The 24176-nt window shown below is 38.6% G+C and overlaps 1 protein-coding gene across 5 annotated transcripts; it reads left to right on the top strand.

The window, feature by feature from the left end:
- Positions 1 to 201: 201 nt before the first annotated feature.
- On the top strand, positions 202 to 24176 carry znf652 (zinc finger protein 652). 5 transcript variants are annotated; one of them, XM_023348832.1, is made up of 7 exons: positions 202 to 629; positions 5540 to 5853; positions 5957 to 6964; positions 10899 to 11046; positions 11163 to 11278; positions 15415 to 15559; positions 18570 to 24176. In XM_023348832.1, exons 3-7 carry the CDS (start codon positions 5996 to 5998, stop codon positions 19178 to 19180), a joined length of 1989 nt encoding a protein of 662 aa, XP_023204600.1. In that variant the 5' UTR covers positions 202 to 629; positions 5540 to 5853; positions 5957 to 5995; the 3' UTR covers positions 19181 to 24176. The 5 variants fall into 5 exon arrangements, with proteins under 5 accessions (XP_023204600.1, XP_023204597.1, XP_023204596.1 ...); XM_023348829.1 differs by having other exon boundaries at positions 202 to 501; positions 5540 to 6964; XM_023348828.1 differs by having other exon boundaries at positions 5540 to 6964.

Raw genomic sequence — 24176 nt, 5'->3', positions numbered from 1 at the left:
TAGAGTTATTAAAATAAACTCCCAGAGAGCAGATAAGGTGAACTTAGTAAAATAGTACAATTTTAGAACCAGAAGGAAAATACAGATTCCTGTATGGTTTCTCCCATTGTGTGCGCGCCCTGAACAGTCTCTAGCTTCCAGGGAAGACCAACAGAATCGAGACACCGTGGGGCGCGCCTGCGCCCAGACAGCGGCCTAAATGCCTGGGATGAGCGCGGGAGGACGGCGGCGCCGTAAACTAAGAGCTCTGCTGGGGCCACGTAGCGGGGCTGAGGACTCCGGTGCGCAGGTATCCCCGCAACCGGTGTAACGTACATTAATAAAAAAATATCCTCCCGTCTTTTTTTGCACACATAACAGAAGCTGGCATTACCCGTTCTGTGTGCACATCCACGAATGTACATAGATAGATAGAGGGAGGGCAAGCAACCCTGCTGAATCTGTGCAGCTCTGATTGCACGAACGCAAGAAGGAGGTCGCTCTCGCTCTCTTTAGACGGAGGTAAGCCAGTGAAGCGACCGCAAAATGTCGCTGTTTTAGTGGATTTTCGGCACCTACGGGACTGACATCCAGGACAGCTGCCAGGGGAAGCGCACACGGGTTTCCGGAAGCCGGTGGCCGAAGCTACGGTAAAAACTGTCTATGAACACTGACTTTGTGACAGTGTCGAGTGGAGTGGGTTTACCACAGCTTTTTTTTTTGTTTGTTAGGACTGCAGCTTACAACGAGAGGGAGATACTGTGAAAACAAAGCGTGACATTGGCTTTAGCTCGACACGGGCCCGATAGCTGCCATTTATTATCTTCAATGTGCAACACAGACATAAAGTGTAACGTTTGTGCTAAAAACTTTAACGTTGATGCTAGCTTTAAGCTAACTAGCAACATTCTGGGCGGCTTGGGGTTAAAAAAAAGTGAAAGTGCGTGTGTTTGTTTTGGGGTAATGCATGTAAGCAAAACGTGAGATAAAACTTAAGGTTTTGAGATTATTCTGCAGATACATTTACCTAAAAGGAGCATATTCAGCTAATGTAGCAAAGTTAGCTTGTCATGTACAGGTAAGGTTAGTAACTGCAGACTTTAGCTAGCGGGCTAAGTAGCATAAGTTGCCCGGGCCTGTACAGGGTTTCTGCTATTCGCTGAGCAGTGTTGCCTTTTAGGTTTTAACCCTTTGTGCAGTTATAGTTTTCATCTTCTTAAAAAATGCATACATATTCAATTTTATTAGTTAACTGGGGATAAGATCTGACACCATTGGTTTCTGTCAAATTTGGAAATGTCTCAGTCTGTGCAGCAAAAGCTGAGATTACTTTCCCCCCTTCTACTTTTCATTAAGTTCAACCAAAAGATTTGAAGCAGACTGCAAAATCAGAGCATTGCTCCATGACCCGATTCTGGGGTTTGATGGCCACATACCTACAGAGGCATGAAGCATCCCTGCAGTGCACTGCGCAGTGAGCTGGTTAAGGTCTTATGAGTTTGGACAGCGTGAGGAATGTGAACCTTTACAAGCTGCAAGAGGAGAAAGCTCATTAAAGTCTAGACTTGAGAGGGTGCATGGATTTCAGCAGCTTTGCATTGGAGAGTAAAGCGTGGCATATTTGAACTGCGGAGATCTCATCTGTGTCACAGGCATTTTGGCTAAGCACTTTTCAGTATGTGCAGCATTGTTTGTTTGGTACAGTTGCTTTGCAGTAACACTCCCATCCTGTGTCATACAGATCTTTAGCCACAGTAGCATCTATCCGGTACATGACTGGTTTTGTGGCTTTACCTATGCACAAAAAAAGTTTTCTGCTTGGTTCTCAGAATGCCTCCCAATAGCTGATCGAGGAAAACTTTTAATTTGACTTTTTAGAGAGAAAGCAACTTCACTTCCTCTGTGCTTTGGATGAGTAAAAATGTCAGTGATACATACAAATATGCTTGATTTTCTTTCCTTCCAATAAACTTGTTTTCAAAATTGTCGAAGTTGGGGGGGAAAAAACACTTATCATTATACTTGTCATTTGCATAGGTAGGATCTTAAGATCTGACAGGTTGTGTAATCTAATCTCAGTTAATATTGAGCTCTACATGATTCCCACATCAAAGGACTTCAGTATTTCACAGCGAGTGAAACTCAGAAATGACTCATCATTACTGAGTGGAAGCCTTTTATGCAGCCACTCAAGTTTACTGCTTGTTTGTTTGCACTTAAAAATTCATTTGATTATTGTTTTGGGGTTTTCAACGGTTTTATGCAGTTGGTACCAAATCAAATAAGTTTGGTTTATTGTTTTGGACCACATACGCTTGACAGAGAAGAAAACCACCTGACTCGACTTTTAAGTCAAGTATGTCAGGCTGCCGTTTTGCATGCAGTTTATGCTTCTCTGTCATGTAGACATGGGATAATCTGTTCGGTTGTGTGTCTGGGACGACCATGTGAGGCGAGTTGCTCTGTCAGTGCTGAGCTCCCCTCCCCTCTGCGGTTTTAATGCTCTGAGAAATGCTGTCCGATTCTCAGAGGGGATCAGAGTCGGCATGCACAGGAAGGCAGGTGTCTTATGCTCCTGCGTTGCTTACGTTTGTAATTGCAAAGTTTGGCTGAACTGGTTTAGGTAGTTACTTCTTCTAGCAGTTTTATGTCCTCTGCTATTTCTCATCATATATTTTTAATTATTTGGTAAGATTCAAGTATAAAAACAAAGCAAAGCAAATATAACTGCATCTAAGTATTACTAATGAAGTGCAGAATGATTATTGAAGGAAGCAAAGTATGTAGTAAGTGTGGGTAAATGAACACGTATATTTGATTATGGTGGCATTTCCTTAGATCAGAAACGTCTTTTTTTTTGTCTGAATTACAACCAAATAAATTGAACATTGTGACTAATACACTCGAAAGTAGTATAGATTTTTTATTTATTTAATGAAAACATAATTGATAAATTGATGATGCTTTCTATAATTTGGCGATTATAAATTTGAGTGAATAAACATGAGGTAGGTTCCTCAAGACTCGAATGTCGGATCATTTTTATTTAATATAAATATAAAGTATTAGGTCTCCTTACACCAAGGAAACTCACCATCTCTTCAAGCATTAGGTGAGTTTGTCCATAATAAAGCCTTTTCCAGCAGAATAGGCAGAAGTCAGTGTTATGATCCACAAATACAGGGTTAGAAATGAGGACTCAATGAGTCGGTGAGGCCAAAAACCACAGAGCACACAGGAAACTTTGACTTATTAATTTATCCAGGAGGTAACAGAAGAAACTAGCATAACACACTGAAGCACTGCAGACTTTATTTCCCTCAATTAAGATCAGAGTTCATGATTTGTAAATAAGAAAAAGCCTAGGCAAAAAATGCCATCCAGTGGAGAGTTCAAAGAAAAGAAAAAACTATAAAATAACATAAAGGCCTATTATACATGTTGCGACATATCTTGATGCTCCCTCAAACCTTTGAGTAAATTTTCTGTGGTCAAAAGAGGAACATTTTCGAAGAAGTACAACCCGTTACATTTGTCGTAAAACAAACGGAGCATTTCATAAAAAGAACATCATGTTGACACAGTGTTGCCATGTGAAGGTCTGAGGCTGATTTGCTGCTTCAGGACCTGGATGACTTCCTTCATTTGGATCTATGAAAACTGCTCTGCAGTAGAAAAACCTGAAGGACAATCTGGGAAGCTTATGGAGCAGGGCAATGACCCCTAGGATTCTAGCGAGATCACCTCTGATTGGATCAAAGAACAAAAGTTTTTTGGAGTGAATTAGTCAAATCTAGATGTAATGCTTTAAAACAATTCAAAATTTCTGAATAAAAACAATTCTGCAATAAACAGTGTGCCAAAATTCCCACACAGAGATGTATAAGACTGTTTTTTTAAGTATAACAAACACTTGTTAGGTTTTGTTGGCAATTAGATTTATTTTTATATGGGGTCATGTTAGATTGGATGGCATTTTCACTTTATTAATAAAATCATAATTCAAAACAGTTTTTTAGTTTTTTTTCCCCAGTATTTCAATGTTAAACATATGATAAAGAAATGTGCAAGGGTGCAAATGCCTTTTCACAGTATTGTAGTTGTCATTATGGAATTGGATTATAGCATCCACAAAACGTTAATCACCGAATCAGTTTACTACAAGTACTTCACTAGCAAACTACAAAAGATATCCTGACAAAAACAGGTCAAAGACAAGAAAAATAAATGGAAAATAAGTGGCCTTGTAATATTTAATTCAAATTCTTAGCAACAAATTTACTGTTGCACAACCAGGGTTCATTTTGTGGCATTTTACAAACTGTGATTTCAAAATCTGATTTAAAATTAAATACAAATCACATTATATATGTATATATATATATATATATATATATATATATATATATATATGGTATATATGGCAGCATTACTTCATTGTTTTTCTTCTGTAGCCAGTTGGGCGTTTATTTTAAGCCAAGAGTGCATAAGTGCAAGATGTTTGTGAAGATAGAGGCGATATTTTCTGTCTCCAAGAAAGGAGATGCTGATTTGTGTGTATGGTGCTATAGGAGGTTTTTTCTAGCAAAAGAAACCGCCTCGATGCATACTCAGAATTACTGGTAAAGGCTTTTTGAGGTCACCCAACTGTCAACCTGGAGACGCCTCAGTACGAATGTGCAACCTTCCAACTTTTAGTATATCCATGATTCAAAGTCAAGTCTAAAACAAGCATGAAAATATATACATCTTTTTCGGTGTGTGACTTGTTTATAAACAAGATAATCACACTTTAGGTTACAAGTATAGCAGATAAGTTTCACTGACAGGTTGACATACAATTTCCTGTGGTTGTGTTTGCAATAGAAGCTCCAGAGCTGTGGTTACACTACGCTTTCTAGCAGTCAATGGGAGCTGCGTTTACATGTGCTGCTTAAGGCGAAAGAACACCTTGATGTTTTTCAGCGTTTCTTGCCGTTTCAGGTGAGCTTCTTGTTTCGGAGAGGCATTAACATTGTTGTGAATTGATTTTTACTTTGGTTGCAGTCCAACTTTAGATAAAAGCTAAAGGACAGTGGTTGGATTTTTGCTTTTGCATGCTCCGCTTCGGTTTGTTTCGAGGTTTTCTGCTTTACTACTGCTGCAGGAGTGCGCTCCGTGGTTTTTGACCTTGCTTAAAAGTTTTTAAGTTTTTCATTGTACATTTGGAATAAAGTTTCTGTTTTCAGTTAAGCGAGTTCTCTAGCTGCGTGTCACTTTAGAAATGTATCTGTACGTTAAAATTGATGAGATCTTTCAGTTGTGGTCGAGAGAGACATTCGGGCTGCACAGTTTTTAAATTTGAATTTTACTCGCAGTCATTCGTGAAACCTGTGGTTTCAGCTCCCACACTCGGCACTAAGACAAACGTCTGTGGGTAAATGTGACACTCGCTGCTTCAAGCTCGACATGCCTGCAGTTTCAGGTCGCAATCTCACCGTTTTTTCAAAGCGAGCGGAAGAACATCGTCTTTAATCTCATCTGTAAGCCTCTTTGTGTCTTCTTTTTCTCTGTCTTGCAGTTAAATGGAGCTTCGAGTGAGACGTGGAGGTGCTGACAGGTGAGCAGTCTCCGGCTCACCTTCGCTTGCTCTGGACCCGAAAGACCTTGAAAAACTGACGCTGAGATTTTGTAATCAGATTTTGTTTCCCAACTATATGGAACAAACTTTGGGACAGTTTTAATGTCTTACCAACTGCGTGTCCTTCTCCGGACAGAATGGACGCTCTTTTTGAATCAGGTTGATCGTCTCACACCTCGTCCCCTCCTTCCTATCTCCTCAGAAGAAGGAGGGTGGGGGATTGGCCCCCTACCCCTCCTTGCAGGCTAGGCTAGGTTAGGCTAGTCTTTTTTTGCAACATAGTCTTTTCTCTTTTATATTACCTTGTGCTCACACCTGATATAATCCCATCATCACTTCTTCATGAAATCCTGCCAGAGCCTGAAAGAGGAGGTTTCCATCCCCAGCCTGGGCGGGATGTCACAGGAGGAGGCACGTAGGACGCCTGTGTCCCAGAACTATTATCACTCTAATAACCCGGATTTGGTTCTGACGGGAAAGGTTCACAGGAGGGAGGTGAGTGGAAAGCCTTATTCTGTGTTGGTAGACAACAAGATGTCAGCCAAGACGGCTGGGACGGACCAAAACATGGGTCAGGTGCCGCCTCAGCATGTGACTTCACAGCAGCATCAGCAGTACTTCAGAGAGGGAGCGCAGGAGGCGGGGTCGCAGGAGTCCGAAACGGGAAACCAGGAATCCTCTGATGACACTGAGGTTGATGAAGATGATGAGGAAGAAGAGGAGGAGGAGGAGGAGAGTGAAGAGGGCTTCAAACGTGAGCAGATCATCGTCGAGGTGAATCTGAACAACCAGACGCTTCACGTATCCAAGGGTGACAACAAAACTGGAACTGCAGCAGATGACTCAGAAAGAGGAGGAAGTGATGAGGATGATGAGGAGGAAGAAGAAGAAGAAGAGGAGGAAGAAGAGGAGGAGAGCCATGACGAGGAAGAGGAGGAAGACGAAGAGGACGAAGCGATGGAGAGTCAAACGACGCGGTCGAGAAGAACCAGACAAAGTTCTTCATCAGCCAGCCCGCCAAAGAGGAAAAGCCTCCGAATGGCCCTGAGCGCCGCCACAGCAGGAATGACCACCAGGGGGCGGCGGAGGCGCATGGAGCCTCCAAAAAGCAAGCGCAGGTCGGGCAGGTCGACCCCGTCTTCCGCAGGTACAGAGAAGACGGGCGAGAAGGCAGAGCTGGAGGAGGAGAAGGAGATGCTGGCGTGCGAGAAGTGTCCCCGGGTGTTCAACACACGCTGGTACCTGGAGAAGCACATGAACGTCACACACAGGCGGATGCAAATCTGCGACAAATGCGGCAAGAAGTTCGTCCTGGAGAGCGAGTTGGCACTGCATCAGCAGACTGACTGCGAGAAGAACATCCAGGTAAATCTGACTTCATTCATTAGTTTTTATTTAACCTGCAATTAAAGATTGAGGTGGTGCAGGTCTGGTGTTTGAAATGATAACAAACCACAGTTAATCAGACGCAGGTGTATCCCAGTAAATAATACTAACCCAAAATTAAGTCTTTTAACAAAACATAAGAATGATACAAATGTATTTTAATAATAGAAATGATAAGTTGTGACTATTGAAATCATGCTGCTGTCCAGCTGAAAGTCATTAACATTCTTCATAAGGAGGTTAAGCCGCAAAAGGTAACTGCAAATGAATGTGGCTGTTCCCAAATTGCTGTATTTTAGAATAATAATTGGAAGCTCAGTGGAAGGAAATTAAAGTGTGGTTATGAAAATAGAACAGGTGAAACTGCAGCCTGCTGAGTTGTGAAGCAGAACCCATTCAAGAGTTTGAGGGAGTCTTATGATCTACAACACAGATGGATCAAAGCAACTGTTGTTAAACCACTGTTTAACAACAGTGGTTTACAACAACCTTACCTGTTTTTTGGGGGGGTTTTTTACACAATACAAGTTTCTTTTTCTTTACATGATTTTGCTCTCTCACAGAACAAAGTGGTTGATGTGCAACTTTTTAATATTTGTTACTTTTCCATTTCTGTATGTATTGTAATACTTGCAAAGAATTGCTGAAACCAGAAAACTTTTTGATTCTGATTTCTTCAGATGCACACATTTTAAATTTAGACTATAGCTGCCTTTTGTTACCTGAAACTGTAAACAAAGGCTGCATTCCACTAAAGCAGAGAAGTTGCTACATGATTTTTATTTATTCATTTTATTGCCAGATTGTACCCAAGACGTTAGGCAAGATCTGGGCACCAAAATCTGTTGAGGCAAGTGTAAGAGGAACTGACTCAATCTCAGTTGCAGTCAGCCAGTTATCCTTTCATAATTCTCTCTTGTAGTTTAGAATTTCTTGACTTGAAAAAAGAATGCTTGCTGTTTTGGTTGATTGATATAATAAGAGTAGTAGACTATATTATAGTTGGCAAATGGGCCACGCTTCAGGTTCATACAGATTCTGGAATGATCAAGAGGAGCAACATAATGAATCTCAAATTAATTTTGGCATCACTGCACTGGATGTTTTATTGAGAAGAATTGGTCTGTTCTTTCTAGAGGAATACCAGGAAACTATCATCATTAGTAATCCACTAAAACATTGTGCAGTTTAATAACACACAAGTTGGTGTTTTCAAGACTTTATTTCTTTTAGTTATGCTGGTTTTTCTGCATAAACACAGAACAAAAACACAACATTTAGGGCTAGAATATTACATTAGATCAATAAACATTTTTAATGCAGAAATGTGGTTTTAATGAAAAGTATATTTAAAACCCGTCTAAAGGTTCTTTTCAAAAGGTGCTTTTAATCTCACAAACGAGACTTATTGGAAGGCAGTTTGTACTTTTATAGGGCATCAACCTCAACTTTTATCTGGGAATGTCTTTTTCATTCCCAGATGAATCCATTAAAACATGACCAAGAGGCTTCATGAACATTATCTGCTCTTGCTTTAATCCAAATGCTCTTAGAGAATATTTGAAGGAACAAGATTTTTTTCCTCGCTTGTTTAGCGTCATTGAGACGTCTTTGGTAGTATTTCTGCATTACAATCTTGACAATTATTCATTGTGAAGTTAGTAATTTTGTGGCGAAATGAGTGTTCCTGTTTTATTTGCTGATAAATATTGTTTGTGAGTTTTGAAGCTCCTTTGAACCAAATGACTCCCTCTGGCAAAACTGTCCCCCCTCGTCAGAGTTTGTACAAGAGTTCAGTGCGTTCAGTTGGCTTTAGGTGTTTGACAAATCCAGTAGTTTATGATCCTCGGTATTCCAGTCATCATACAACAATCTGCCGAAACCAGTCTGTTAGCGGGATCATCAAGTTGTTGGTTTTTTTTGACTGAAGGTTTTGTAGTTGGTTTTAGATTTTTATAGAAAATACAGTATGCACACATGCAAACGCTGAGGCAGTCCACATTTTCCAAGTTTAAATGACTGATGTGAATTCGACCCATCTGCATTAAACATTTATACATGCATTGGTAGCTTTACTGTAGCAAATCTTTCGATTATCTGGTGCTCTTGGAGTCCAGATATAGTTTAAAAACACATGCTTGCATATTTGCAGCACAGCTCCTGTAAGCCTGTATCCTTATCTGCTGTTCTGTTGTGGCTTTAGTTTCCTGACACTGAATGGGGAGGTTCAGCTTTTGAATTCCTGAGGGACTCGCAGCTGTTTTGATCGCTTGAATTCACCCGATTTTTGCTGACTTTGATTTGCATTTTCAAGTTATTTTAGACCACAGGGTATCTGAACAGCTGCTCAGATTTCTACTAACAATGCCACGCTGTGAGGATGTAAAGTTATCTTTAAAAGCACCATTTATAAAACTGCTGTCATTTCTCTCTGAAGCAGGAAACGGTTATATTGAAGATTTTTCTCATCTAGTCTAAACATACATCCCCCTAGAAAAGTCTGTAGCTTTAAATCTCTAAAGTTTAGTTTCTTTCTACCTCCATAGTTTCTGTTAATGTTACCAAAATACATCAAATTAGTTTTAAACACTTTTTAGTTTGTGTATTTTTAGTGTGTCTTCAATGGAAAGACTTCATAAACTCATTTCTGTGTTACATAAGTGCATGTGAGTGGAGTTTCAGAGCTCAAAATGAGCTAAATAGAGTCAAGCCTGAGAGGAAATCATGTGTTGCATGCAACTGTTTCCATTGAATCTTAGCAGTTTTATGGAAGAAAAGAAAAACTCACCTTTTTATAAGAGGAGAAAAAAACTCCCTTTTCAAGCCAGCATAACATTAAGGTGTTTAAGAGCTCCTCAGATTAATTGAGAAAGTCTGTAATTTTGATTAGACCAAAGCCATACCATTAATTAGTTGTGTTTTTTTGACATTTCTCCTGCATGTTGTGGGAGTTTTTCTGTGCTAAGCTTTGCAGCCTGAAAGATGGCAGCTGTTAGAGAAGCAGCTTTGTTTTATGGCTAAGTAATATTTTTGAATAAATTAGTTGTAGATGTTTACATATCATGATTAACATGAATGCCATAAAGTTTTTTAACTTTTGAGTCGTTCAAACCAGGTCTTTTCCTCAGGTGCATTGATTATTCTATGCCATTGATAAGTTTTAAAACAGAAGTTTAGTGCAGAAGTTGGAATTTATTTTCTCCACTACCCATAAGGTAGAAATGACCCAGTTTCAAATCTCATGTCCTGCAGTCAGTCCCCCTCCTCTCACTGTTTTTTCCAATTTCCATTTCATAGTCAGAAGGAAAATCAAAAGAAAACACAAAGAAAATAAAAACCTTGTAAATAAATAAACAAAGGAGAAAATAGGAGAGAGGGAAAAAGAGAAAATATTACAGGGAGAACATCAATGTATGATAAAAAAAAACATACATTAATTAAAAAAAGACTACATATATACAAAATATGGAAACAATGGCAAAATGTGAATAATATTTCATAATAATGTAAATAATAATATTCCATGATATGGAAAAAATTAGAAAATAATAGGGAAAAATCACTTATAAAACAAGATTTGGAATAAAAAGTGAAACTAAGTAATATGATTATTTAATGCTATTAAAATTGAACAAATATATGAATTTGTTACTGTGTAACCAAATTGGGAATTTTTTAGATTTTGGATGCAATATTTTCTTGTGCACCAAGTTAGACACTTATTATTGCTAATTGCTGCAATCACTTGCCTCAAATAGAAATAATTTCCCAGATTAATCAGACGTTTACCCTGATGTTACACTTTTTCCCCAGCAGAGGGAGCTAATGGACTTTCAGAAAGTTGTACCTACTGATAAGAAACCTCAACACTTTATTCCATCCTAATAAATATGTCTGCTCTGGTTTTCCACAGTGTGTCTCCTGCAACAAGTCTTTTAAGAAGTTGTGGTCGCTGCATGAGCACATTAAGATTGTTCACGGCTATGCAGAGAAGAAGTTCTCATGCGAAATCTGTGAGAAGAAGTTCTACACAATGGCCCACGTCCGGAAGCACATGGTTGGTGAGTTGGGCCTTATAATTATTTGCATAATGTTTCAAGGGGTCAGCTCTGACAACATGTTTATCAATATTATTGGAACCCCTAAAATAGCTTTAATTATCTCCCTTCATCTCCAGCTCACACTAAGGACATGCCTTTCACCTGTGAGACGTGTGGGAAGTCGTTTAAACGCAGCATGTCTTTAAAAGTTCACTCGCTCCAGCACTCTGGGGAGAAACCTTTCCGCTGTGAGGTAAGATGCTGTTTTAACATTGCCGTAAAACAGAAATGCATTAATTGCCTCTAATATTTACTGTTGTTCCATAATGAGGGGAATTTGTGCTTTATAAATGGAGAGTTGGGTCCAAAAGTACAGTAAATATGTTCTATGTTCACAAGAAATACAGAATAAGGAAATGTAATTAGGTGAGTTATAGGCATACCATAAAGATATCTGCCCAACAGGTTATTGTAGTTATGGTTACATGAATTACACTCAGCAGGTTATTGCTTGTTTGCATGTAATAAGAGACACAACTTATTACATGCTTGATGGTAAATGCAGAAACTCATTAGAAGATACAAATGCAATTCTAGACCAAGATATCATTAATAACATGGAAACATTATTAAATGTTTTCCAACACAAGCAGCATATCTCAATATTTGTATTAAAGCAGAGAAAATAACAGATATTAAAGCCCGGATTTGTTTCTTAATTTATCTTTGACAGGGTAATAAAGAACAGGTTATGTTTGCAGTTTGTAATTAAATCTTTCTGCAGTGCAAATGACAACAGGCAAAAGCGCTTCTGAATGTCAGCTGTCCTCTGTGTGACTTTCAATTACCTTTATTTCCCCTTTTATCAAGTCTCTGAATCGCGGTCCTCTGGGATCTTTCTGTGATTTTGTGGCGACAGTCACGCCTTGCAACATTAACGTATCCTTTTCATCACAGCAGAAATTACACTCCTTCTGCTTTTCAGAGATATTCCAACAGATGGCGTCATGATGCATTTGTTGAGTGAACTTTTCAATTCCAAAGAGTTATTTCCCTTTATTTTGTGCAACATTTCTTTTCCTCAGCCCTACAGATAAATACTGAATGTTTGATAAGAAGAGGACTTTCTTTAGACTACGAAAAGTCTTAGTTTGCAGAAAATACCACCATGCTGTGAAACGGTATTTGCTCCCATTACACAGTCCGTTTCCTCTCACCTCCCAATCTTATTAAATCAGATTTAATTCTGGTTTCCTAGATTTTAAGGAAAGCTGTGTTTATTTGATTTTCTCAATAGCCAAACCCAATCTCTACCTGATTTGTAGAATCAATCAATTACTTAAATAGAACTTCCATGCAATATGAAGTAGGAAAAAGCAACACTTCTTGCCTCGGTATGAAGAGAGTTTGTTAGGGGAAAAAAGTCACTCGCATGTTTCAATCTGAAAAACAGGTCACAAAAGGCTTTAGGACTCAGGCAGGACTCACTCAGGCTCTCAGTGAGAGCCGTTGTACACAAATGGGGAAAACGCAAAGTGGTGCTGATCCTACCTAAGAGTGGCCAGCTTTCCAAAATTACTCCAACAAGGCATTAACAACTAATCCAGGAGGTCGCAAAACCCCTGCAGGCCTCATTTACCTTAATTAAGGTCGGCCTTCAACACCAGAAAAAAGGCTGGGTTGCTATGGCACCCAAAGTGAAAACCCACTGCTGACCAAAAAAGCCTGTCTTGCAATTGACAAAGTGATGACTCAAAAGATTTGATGGGACAACATCAAATCTTCTGTTGCTTCTGCTGTTACACAACCCAACCTTTCAGAAATAAGAACATTTTGCTTTCAGTCACACATGGTGGTGGTAGTGTTATGGTCTGGGACTGTCTTGCTGGCCCAAGAATTCTGCTCTGGTGTATAAAATGCCAAAGGAGGAATATCTCTGAACACTAATTTAAATTCCAGCACACTTCAGATCCTCGTCACGTGGCATATCCAAACCACCAAGTCCACCTCTGATTGGCTGGGGGAATAGTGAGATTTTGGAGTGACCTAGTAAAGGTCCGAACTTGTAACATGGCATTTAACAAAACCCTTTAATGTGAGCAATTATGCAAAGAATGTTAGGGCATTTACTCATCCATAGTAATGCAAGATTTATCAGTGATCTAAAAAACACAATAGTTGTTGCTGCTTATTTGGTTTAGGGGACATTTACTTTTTTCCACATAGGGTCACATTTGTTTGAATTGCTTTTTTTGCCATAATAAATAAAAAAATCTAACATTAACAGTTATTTGATGATGTAAAACATTTAAGTGTAACAAAAAGCAAAACAAAATAAATCTATAGGTGGCAAATACTTTTTTACTGCACTTGCACGTGCATTATGGCGCTCTCTGCTGTTTTCTGAAATAAACTGCAAAGAGCATCTCTATAAAAATGACTGATGACCAGATGCTGTTGCTTTAAAATTAATGCAATCAATGTTTTTTCACATTCTATTTAATATTTTCTTTTTTACATCTTGAAGACACAGTTTATAAACCATATAAAGTCCTTTAAACTTTCAAAGAGGGAGCAATTGATTTCTTCCCGTTGTGATGCTCTCATTTAGTTTTCTACTCAAAGCAGCAAAGCTGAGTTAATGGGTGAGAATCCATATGGCATTATAAGTGAAGAAATCTTTTAAACAGTATTTTGCATAATGTTCTTTTTTTTGTCTTTCATAATGCGTTCTAGGGTACACAGTTGCATACAACATGAATTATTGCAAACATAAACACGTTACAAAGAGCACAAAACAATAAGAAACTAGAGCAATGGTTTGAAATTTAAATATAGTTTAGAACATGTGTGTTCGCACCCCTAATGCTGTGGTTTCCAAACTTTTAATGACAAGGGCTGAAATTGTCAAAAGGTTTGTGAGCCATATAAACATAATTTTAAATATATATATATATATATATATATATATATATATATATATATATATATATATAATTTATCTGGTCAGAGATTAAATAAAAATGCAATTTTAGTGAAACAAATAAAATGGTTAATTTTGTGGGGAAGGAATGTGCGAGATCTTTGTAAATCCAGAACATAAACAAGGTTTTGTTGGTTTACCGTAATAAAATAAAGGCGTACAGTTTCCAAATCTTTCAGAGGAGGGAGTTGGAAGAATTTCCATTTTTGTGGCCTACAGACAAAAAGTTTATTCCTCAGTAACAAGAACAGAACTTTGGTTCCTTCTTTTTTAAAAAACACACCTGTTATATTTAGCAAAGTTTAATAAATCAATTAAATACATTTGAGTAAAAATTGCTAGATATTTGTGATTCTGTTAACAGTGAAATTATAGAGAAAACATAATGATTAAAAGATGAATACTGTGTTTTGCACCTAATTGTCTGTTATAATAATTTCAGTTCATCATTATGAACTTTCCATCTGCATCAACCACCTGAGCTGCTGGGCCAAATATATTAAACTGTACAAACATTAAACTGCGGTCAGGTTTGCACTTTGGACACCCTGGCCTTTCGGCATATAATCAACTAATTTAATATTTTCTTTCATCTCCACACATTAACATTCAGCAGACAGTGCGTCCTCAGAGTTGAACCCAAATCATGTCAAACATTATAAACCCCGATGCTCATGACTGACCAGCTAAAAAACAAAACTTCTTCTGTTGCTTTGGAAAGTATGCAGTCAGTTTCCCTCTCGGTATTCCTAGGGTTGTTTATGCTTCACAGGGTGTCCTTACTTCCAGCTTTAGGCCTTTAACTATACCACACTTAAAAACAGTTTCATGGGTGGAGTTGTTCTAATTAGATGTTAGAAGCTATCCCAGACACTAAGGTTTTTATTACATGCCTATTAGGTTTATGTAATGTGTAGGCCTTACATTCTTTCTTACATTTTTTTTCTCTCACCAAAGACATCTATTTAGTCAGGTGGTGGCACAGAGTATAAATATCTAACCTTTGGGGAAAAAAATCGAACCAAGAAACCCTCAGTGCAACTATGCACTGTGTGTAACAAGTGTTGCAACCAAGGGTTATTTTTAGTGACTGAACATATGTGGCTTTTTTTTCATGATTTTCTCACCTGAGCTGATGTTGGATGGTAGGAAGTCTCTTCTCAGGCCATTTGAGGGAGGCCAATCAGAGCCCACTGAGTTCTTGGAAAAGAGATAATCTCTTCTCACATTAGTTTGTTCTGAAAGCTAAATATGCTGAAGTAAGCAGAAATCTACTGCACATTACCACAGGGAAAAAAACCACTGCAGAACCGTGTGACAAGGGTTCAGTTTAGATTTCTGAGAATGTGTGCATGCGTTGACCTAGTGGGTACATGTCTAAAAAAGCCTCTCTCTTTCTTTTCCAGCACTGCGACGAACGGTTCCAGTACAAGTACCAGCTGCGCTCCCATATGAGTATTCACATTGGACACAAGCAGTTCATGTGCCAATGGTGTGGCAAGGACTTCAACATGAAGCAGTACTTTGACGAGCACATGAAAACACACACAGGTGAGAACTGAGGCTCTCGCTGTGTATCAGACACACGCATACAGTTCTGAAAAAAATTAAGAGATCACTTAAAATGATCAGTTTCTCTGATTTTACTTTTTATAGGTATATGTTTGAGTAAAATGAACATTGCTCTTTTATTCTATGAACAACATGTCTCTGAAATTCCATGCAAAAATGGAGTATTTATTTGCAGAAAATGAGAAATGGTCAAAATAACAAAACAGATGCAGTGCTTTCAAAGAAAACAAGTTCATATTCACTTAGAAACAACAATACTAATGTTTTAACTCAAGAGAAATCAATATTTGGTGGAATAACCATGAAGTTTTCAGTGGGGTTTAGTGCAGTGGTCTCTTATTTTTTTTTTTCCAGAGCTGTATATATTAGAATATAATAGTACTAGGGATGACCTCTGTGTGGCAAAGTTTAGGATGAGATTAAAAGCTGAATTCAAATCAATAAATCAATAAGTATTTCATTTCTGAACTCATGTTCTTACACAGAAATATCCCTCAAAACCTCTTAAATGTGCAACACATTCAAAATTTAAGAAAACATTTTGGGTGCTATTTGCTGCACACAGATAAAGGAGAAATATGACAGTTTTTTTCACATCACAGTTCTGTAAACAAATAATATCTGAACAGAACCAAAACCTTTTGTTTGTTGTAATTATCGACAATTACAATAAACAAAGCAGACATATTGACTCCATCAAGCAGGAGAACATATCATCCAAAACATTCAGCAACAGTGGTAAATATTCCTGGAGATGTCCTGTTTTTATTTAATGTTTTAGTACTTTAATGCTGCAAATAAAAAAAAAATCTAATATCAATGGAATTGATTCCTTAAACATTGCTTTAACCAGAGGTCACATGTTCACTGTGCTGCTGACCTCTAGGATGATTGCAATGGACAAAGAAGATGTTAAGATCACTGAACAAACTTATCTGAAAGGGGCTTTTAAATGCTGTTTAAAAGGTTAAACCAAATTTTCACACAATTGAAAACTTAAGTCCAAAGTTTTTTGTGTCCATACCAATTTTGTCCCATTCCTACTGACAGAACCAGTTTACCAGAGGCACTGGTTTCTCACGCATCTTAGCTCAGCCCACAGGTTTTCTATAGGACTGAGATCAGGGCTTTGTGATGGTGTCTGTGCTTTGTGCAAACTTTAATCCGCCTTTTTATCTTGTGCTTCTTCCTCACCGAGTGAGTCTGTTTTCGTAATCACCTTGTCTTACGAGCCTTAGCCAAACCAAATCTTCAGTCTTCTACATTTTACACCAAAACACATTTTTCTCTCTTTTTGGAACCAGACATTCCCACGGCATTTATATTTGTACAGAATCACTTGAACAGATGAATATAAAGTAGTAGTATTAAATTATATGTTCTATCTGATCTAAAATGAGATGGATTTAATCTGATTTAATGTCCAATGGTGAGGAAGAGGGTGTGTTTTTATACATTGTATATAAATATTGGATTTCAACTGTAACCAAAGTCAAATTTGAGTTTTTTAAAAAATTATTTTATGTTAGTTTTTTATTTTATTTAAATATTTAGATTATTTGTGGATTTTATTCTATTTTTCTCTCTTTTTCTTTTTTTGCAAAGCTTAATGCAGCTAGAGTTATTTACAAAGTTTTCCAAGCTCTTGTCTTCCCTCCTCGCCGCCCGCCAGGCACCATAAACTCTAAAAAAAGGAACAAAATGGGGTGTTGCCTCTATGCTTCGTTCTTGCAATGAGAGGGGATGTTTTACATCAAAGAACAGCCCTGCATATATTGTGGCTTGTAATGACTACCCAGACACATGAAGCTGTACATCTTTCTCTGTTTTTTTTGTTTTTTTTTCATGTTTCACCAATTTTCTAAGAACAGCCCGAGCACTGATGCCTGCGCGTCATCTGCTGTTTTTCCTGAGCCGTGGGTGGACACGCCACACTCAGTTGGCCCTCAAGGTTATATTTGTGATGTGTAATTACGCTGCCCTCTCGTATCCCTGCAGCTACCGACCAATTTAGCCTCATCCAGGAGGAGACACACCCAGCCTTACTCTGTAATAAACCAAACTTTGGTTCTTTTTTTGTAAATTCCCATGATTAAATGTAACAGGTACAGAACGCTGGCCCATCAGCTGTCACCTTTTGATATTCAGTTGGTGTGGAGGAGCTTCGCGTGGAACGTGCCAGAATCCGGCATTTGGAGAGCCCTTCAGCAGGCTGTTAATAGATGGCTGTGTGGGTGGTAACAGGCACATTTAGTGGCTCCGTGGAGGGAGGTTAATGAGAGCAGCATTCTAACGGGACTGCTGTTGTTCACTTTCACATCTCCCATCCTCGAAGTGCGAATTGTAATAGCTTCCTGGGGAGTGGGTGGGTTGACGGCAGAGACCCTCGATTCAAGATGGAGGCTTATTTGCATTCTCAGAGCTGAAGTTGAAAAGGAAACTTTGTGTGAAAAGCTTCAGTTGTTTGAAAGTCTGTAACCAGCACATTTGACAGCAGATGATTTAGGGCTGATGCGATGATGAATTGATTATTGAAATAACCGTAGACTTTTTTACTAATCGATTAATCGTTAACTGAAGTAAACAAACTCCAAAAAAGACCACTTGCTGAAAAAGCAACATTCTCAGAGGAGTAATTAAGCCAAAATTGTACAAAAAATAGCGTCACCTAGTTCAAAGTGCTTAGCTTTTCATATATTGATGTTAGAAGTATTTTTTTAGCTGCAGATGCATCCTTTGCTACAAATAATCAAGCATACACTAAAGTAATGCTATGTGCATTTTAGAAAATAAAAGGATTTTCTTATTTATTTTTAAAAATCAATAGAATTTTTTATATGCATTTTTTCATGCATTTCTAATACTACCTAAAGGCTTAAATTAACAATCTATAGAATGTGCAGTTTCAATAATCGTTGATAGATTAGTCAATAACTAAAATAGCCCTAAAATGATTTGACTCTGATTAATCAGCCTGTTTGTCTTTCAGGAGAGAAGCCTTTCATTTGTGAGATCTGCGGGAAGAGCTTCACCAGTCGGCCCAACATGAAGCGCCACCGCCGCACGCACACGGGCGAGAAGCCGTACCCCTGCGAGGTTTGTGGCCAGCGCTTCCGATTCTCCAACATGCTCAAAGCTCACAAGGAGAAGTGCTTCCGGGTCACCAGCCCCGTGGTCCTGCAGACTAGCGGCTCCTCTGTGCCTGTCCGCCTCTTCGCCAACGCCTTCTCCTCCCCCGCCTCCTCCTCTTCCTCTCCCACCACCGTCCCCGGGCCCTCAGCGGCAACCCCCGCCACCACTTCAGCTTCTGTGGGCCTCGGCCCGACCGGAGGGCCCGTTCCGCAGCAGGGCTCCGTCGGACATGCGTTCTCCCATGTGCAGCTTCATTCAGTGCCCTCTCATCATCATCTCTCCAATGCGCCGCAGCAGGCCAATCCTCACAGCCACCACCACCTGGTTGTCCCTCCTGTCGCCCACCTTCCACCTCCTCCTGCTCTTTTCAAGAGCGAGCCACTTAACCACTGTGGGCACGAAGACAGCAGCTACCTGCACCACATGGCTCCCCTTGACAAGGGTCCTGGAGCGCCACAGCACCACTGAACCTGTGCAGCATCAAACCAGACCTTGTCTTCTTAAAGCTCCGCCTCAGTTTCTCAATCACAGGAACCGGAAGCCGGATCTGCAGAGAGGAGTTTGTTGCAGACAGCAGGATGAGATGAAATAGGAGCATACATGTTCCTTCAGACAATGCAGGTTTCCTACGTAGACGTGGCTCGACTAGAATTAATCTAAACTCATAAACATTAAGGATTCAAACTGTTGCACCATCCGTGCACACATTAAGTGAGACATCACTTTAAAAAACTGTTCAACCTGGCAAAGGTTTTACAATCGCTAGAAATTATTCTTCAGAAAACGACTCTGTGTGAACATCTCTCTCCACATTTAATGGGTGGAAACTGGTTTTCATCACAAATAAAAGCTGCTGATGGAACTCAAAATCCATAATACCTAGACTCCCTGGATCCTCAAAGATTTGTTTCACTGAACTTTCCTCTTCTTTTTATTTTGTTAATTTGACTCAAGGTCATACATTAGTCAGGACATGAGCTTCCTGTGCCGCTCATCCCCATAGCAATATTGTACTTATTCTCCAAGCTGTAGTGCAGAAACCTCATGGGCAAAAAAATGTTTAATGAATGTTGAAACTGGGCCTACCTGAGCCTTTTTTTTCCTGTACAGCGGCCAATGTTAAAGGGACAGTTGAGATTTTTATATCAATGTTCTGTGGGATAAGCTACAGGTATATGCTCTACCTGTAGTAGACAGATGTCATATTGGAATGAGTTTGTGTAAACATGAACATTCTTCTTACCTTGTTGGTAGTTAGGCTAACTGCTAAGAAGAGGAGACCACAGATTTTAGCTATTTTAAACAAACTGAAAAAGTATCTTTCAGAATACTTCTGTCTTTTAGTCTTTTAACTGAAAAACATCCCTGTTATAGTGCAAAATTGCATTATTTGAGGCTCTCCAGCTGCCTCATCATCTCCAACTGTCTGATCTGCTCAACGTCTGCCAAGAACGAAGCATTTTCGTTTTGCATTAGACTGTCAGTTTTGCAGATGTATCACTATTTAGCTGTTTGGAAATTATTTTGAGTTGACTTGTGATCAGTTAAACACAATCTGTCAATATTACAACCCTAATGTAACCGTCCAGTGATGAGCAATATTTTACTAGCTCACAAAATGACCCTCCCTCCCCAAAACTGTTATCTTAAGATTTTCTAAATTTGATAAGTAATGCAATTGTCTCCAACATAGCACTCTTACATATATTTAATATTAGACATGCATGCAGATACCAGATAGGCTCTCATTTTCTGTAAACATCAGTGTGAAAGGTACACTAAGACTTGGATTTATGTAAAACTGCACATTTGTGAAATCAGAGCAACAAATTGACCATATTTTTGTTTCGTTTGTTTTAAACGTCCATTTTAAACAATGCCAACTGGGTCTAAATTTTCTTGCAAATGTAATTACTAAAACCAACTAAAAGAGCCCCTCGTCTGGTAGTTTTCCTTCGCTCTAATTATTTCTTCACTATTTTGCAAACTCGCAATGCTATGGCATCTGTCTGCTACAGCTAAGGCAACAATTACTGATAAGTTCACAGAACCTCAGTTCAAAACATTTGAACTATCCCTTTAGGGCCGTCAGTCAGGGGCAAACAGCAGTAGAGTAAAATGCAGTGCCATAGGTTACAGTGAGATGGGAGAGATTAGTTTTTAACTACTGTGTAAATTAAATTGAATCTAGACAAAGTCTCAGATTTATATCCGTAAAAATGGTGCTTTTCATTCCATTACGTAAAAACTCCTTATTTTGCTTTCTAGTTCAATTTTCATAACCTAATCTAGTGTGTGTGGGGAAAAATTTGTGTTCTTTCAGCCTGGCTTTTCTGCAGTGAAATTAAATGTTTGACTTGATATTTTGTGATCGAGATGACTTTAATTAAACGAGATCTGCCCCAGGCACACACACATACACACACACACACCCCACACACATTCAAGCATACACACGGTCACTGATTTACCTACAGCGACCAGTAGAACCTCAGCTTACAGGACTGTTGGTCAATGTTTGCTTTTAGAAAATGAATGACTGTCGAATAATACTGCCACTGTGAGGGGCCAGACATGTGGCCCTGTCTGCTTTTGTCCTCTATTTTATTTTTTATCCCCACCTCCCTTTGCTGCTGTTCAAACAATACGGGTTACCATGTTAAAGGTCGCCTGACACACACACTCACACACACACAGTATACACAACTGGGACCTTTTTCATTGAAGCTCTTAACAGTATATTATGCATTATTCCTCAGCCTGTATTCCACGGTTTGGTGTGGGGTGGTGTAATGTAGAGGCTAGACTTTAATTTTATTTTATTTTATTTTCTGTACTGACAAACTTTGGTCAACAAAGGCCAGCGCATGTGTAAACCTGTTGAATGTTGCCTAAGCCGAATGATGGTTTATAGATCATTCTTGTTTCATGTTCTCAGATTATTTACTTAGTTTTTAAGCTAATGAACAGCCGTCACATGCAGTTAACAGCAGATCTTTACGTACACTGAATAAAAGGATGATTTTTATTTCTCATCTTCTGACAAACTTTTCCTGTTTTTAGATCAGATTTACAATTATAAAAATTATTTCTGTATAAGAAGTACTAGAAAAATTAAATGGGGATTCTTTGAGATTCTTTTATTATTTCTTCAAATTTAGATGTTTACATAGTTCTCCTTAGTATTTGGTGGAATTGTAGGAATTTGGCAGACAGAAGTTGTTACTCAGTCACCTTTTCAGCTCTTCCCACGGGTTTTGTGGGCCTGAGATTACAGCTTTACAATGGTCGCTCCAAAACTCCCAATTTGTCGTCCTCTAGCAACTTAATTGCTGTTTTGGATGCTGACGGTCATTACTCAGTTGGTACAACTGTTTAAATTCAACCTTTAAATTCCCAGCTGTCATTAAATGCTGCCTCTGTGTTTTCACATAATGATGTTTCTTCAAGATCCCATCTATTTTGTTAAGTACAACATAATGCTGCCACCCTCATACTTCACAGTTGGGATTGTAGTTTTTTGGCTAGCAAGCTTCATTATTTTACTTTTTTTTTTTTTTTTGCAGAAAATGATTCAAAGATCATTTTGGGGCTAGAATTTTGGTTTTATTAAACGAGACAGGTTTCGAAAAATGTTTGGAACTTGACTTCTTCACTGAGTAGCCTTTTAGCTCAGAAATTGATAAGTTTCTGAGCAGTTTCAACAACAATTTTGGGTTGATTCTCACATGTCATATATAGAAGCTACCTGACTTCTGAGCACTTTGATGGCAGAACATTTCCATGGTGTTTATACTAGCATAAAGCTGTTTGAACAGATGAACTTGACACCTTTAGGGAGTTGGGAAACGTGAATCAAGTGGAGCTCCACAACTCTCTTGCTGATTTCTTTAAATTTTCTATAGTGTCATAAAAGGAAGCTGTGTTTTTGAGGGGTTGCCTTAAAATGCATCCACAGGCAAGCCTCCATTTAACTCTAGTGTTGAGAATTAATCAATCAGATTCTTAATAAGCATCTGGGCTTTCCTGAATAGTTTAAAAGGATAGTCATTTTAATGTAAAACTTCTGATGTTTAAAAAACTCAAAACATATGAATGAAATCCATCATTATTTACCTAAAATGGTAAAAGCTTAGTTTGACTTAATGTCTAACGGTGAGAGGGTAAAAACTCATTTTTATATTGTGTATGTAAACATCTGGTTTCAACTGTTGATGTACTGTCAGCACATGATAGGAAATGTCAGGATAAGAGGCAGTGGTCAGAAAATGTCATGAAACTGGGGTTCTTCTGTTGGCCAAAAGGTGTGTGTCTGGTGTTTTAAGGAGCAGAAGCCGTGGGCTTGTTTGGTCTGAATTTTTCCGGTTCTTGCCGCCTCAGACTGATAATACATTGAGAGCGTATTGTGCATGCATTGGTCTCAGTTTGGATCTCTTACCCAAAGCTGCTTTTACAATGTGTCCCAATAATGTGTCATTAGAGGAGTAAATGGGTAGGAGGGCGGACAATAGGAATAAAATAACCCATCCTGTCAATCTGATGGTAGTCTGAAGTGGTTAAGTTCAGTAGTTTAGTGCCAGGCCTGCAATTAGCCTGCCATCTCTGTGCGTCTTAATACTGCTGCAATATTATTTGCTATCATTCAATCTCTGTAGGCTCACTGCTGGGATTCAGGATTTTGCAGTAGGGGTATTTTCAATCTTGTATTGTTCCTTTTATTTTTTATTTTTAAAGCCTTTTGTTATTCTCTGCACTTTACTGCTGCGTGGGTGATGCGCAGGGAACGGGGTTAGGGGAGGAGGTGACAATGCATTGTGGAGCAGAATGCAGTTGTGACTGTATGGGAAATGGATGGAGGCGATTTACTTTAGAGTGGATTGTTTTGTTTTTTTTCTAAGGCAAGGAAAGGAGGAGAATCTGAGGTGGAGGTGGACGGTGTGCAAGGGACCATAGCTAATATACACATCAATGTACTTAACTTCATTTTGAGAAAAATAGCCTTCAGTTTGGACCTTTCCTTCAAAGTACAAATGATGATCCTGCTGCTTTTGCGCCATCACACACGCCCCTCCATGTATTATTGGAAATACGTTCGTCATTTTATTTTTTCCCGTTGTGTCCGTTTTCTCTGTTGCAAAATGATTCTCCTCCTCCTTTCTTTGTTATATAGAATGCACTTTGTACTAAAATCCTCGAGTAGTTAAAAAAATAACATTGTATATTCTTTAAAGATGTTTTTAAAAAAATCAATATTCTTTCCCCTTTGTATTTTTAACCACTTAATGTAGCATTGTGTATTTTATTATTGTATCTGGTACAAAATGTGCAGCTTTATAATGTCCTGTTTTGTCCTTTTTGTATGTTTTCTGGAGATTGAGGATAAGTGATAAAAAGTTGGGCCTTTTTTTGATAATGTACATTTAACTGACTGCTAACTTTGAAAAGTAAAAACTCGTAGCCATGA

Source organism: Xiphophorus maculatus, chromosome 16 (assembly GCF_002775205.1).
Source record: "Xiphophorus maculatus strain JP 163 A chromosome 16, X_maculatus-5.0-male, whole genome shotgun sequence".
In the NCBI taxonomy this organism is placed as follows: Eukaryota; Metazoa; Chordata; class Actinopteri; order Cyprinodontiformes; family Poeciliidae; genus Xiphophorus; species Xiphophorus maculatus.
Note: the sequence above shows the minus strand (reverse complement) of the source record. Positions and strands in the feature narration are given on the sequence as shown.

Bases quoted from the DNA above. Each gene is read 5' to 3' on its own strand.
- znf652 (XM_023348829.1), top strand. From the start codon at position 5,942: ATGAAATCCTGCCAGAGCCTGAAAGAGGAGGTTTCCATCCCCAGCCTG. The intron at 6,965-10,898 runs GTAAATCTGACT...GGTTTTCCACAG, and splicing joins ACTGCGAGAAGAACATCCAG to TGTGTCTCCTGCAACAAGTC. The intron at 11,279-15,414 runs GTAAGATGCTGT...TTTCTTTTCCAG, and splicing joins AGAAACCTTTCCGCTGTGAG to CACTGCGACGAACGGTTCCA.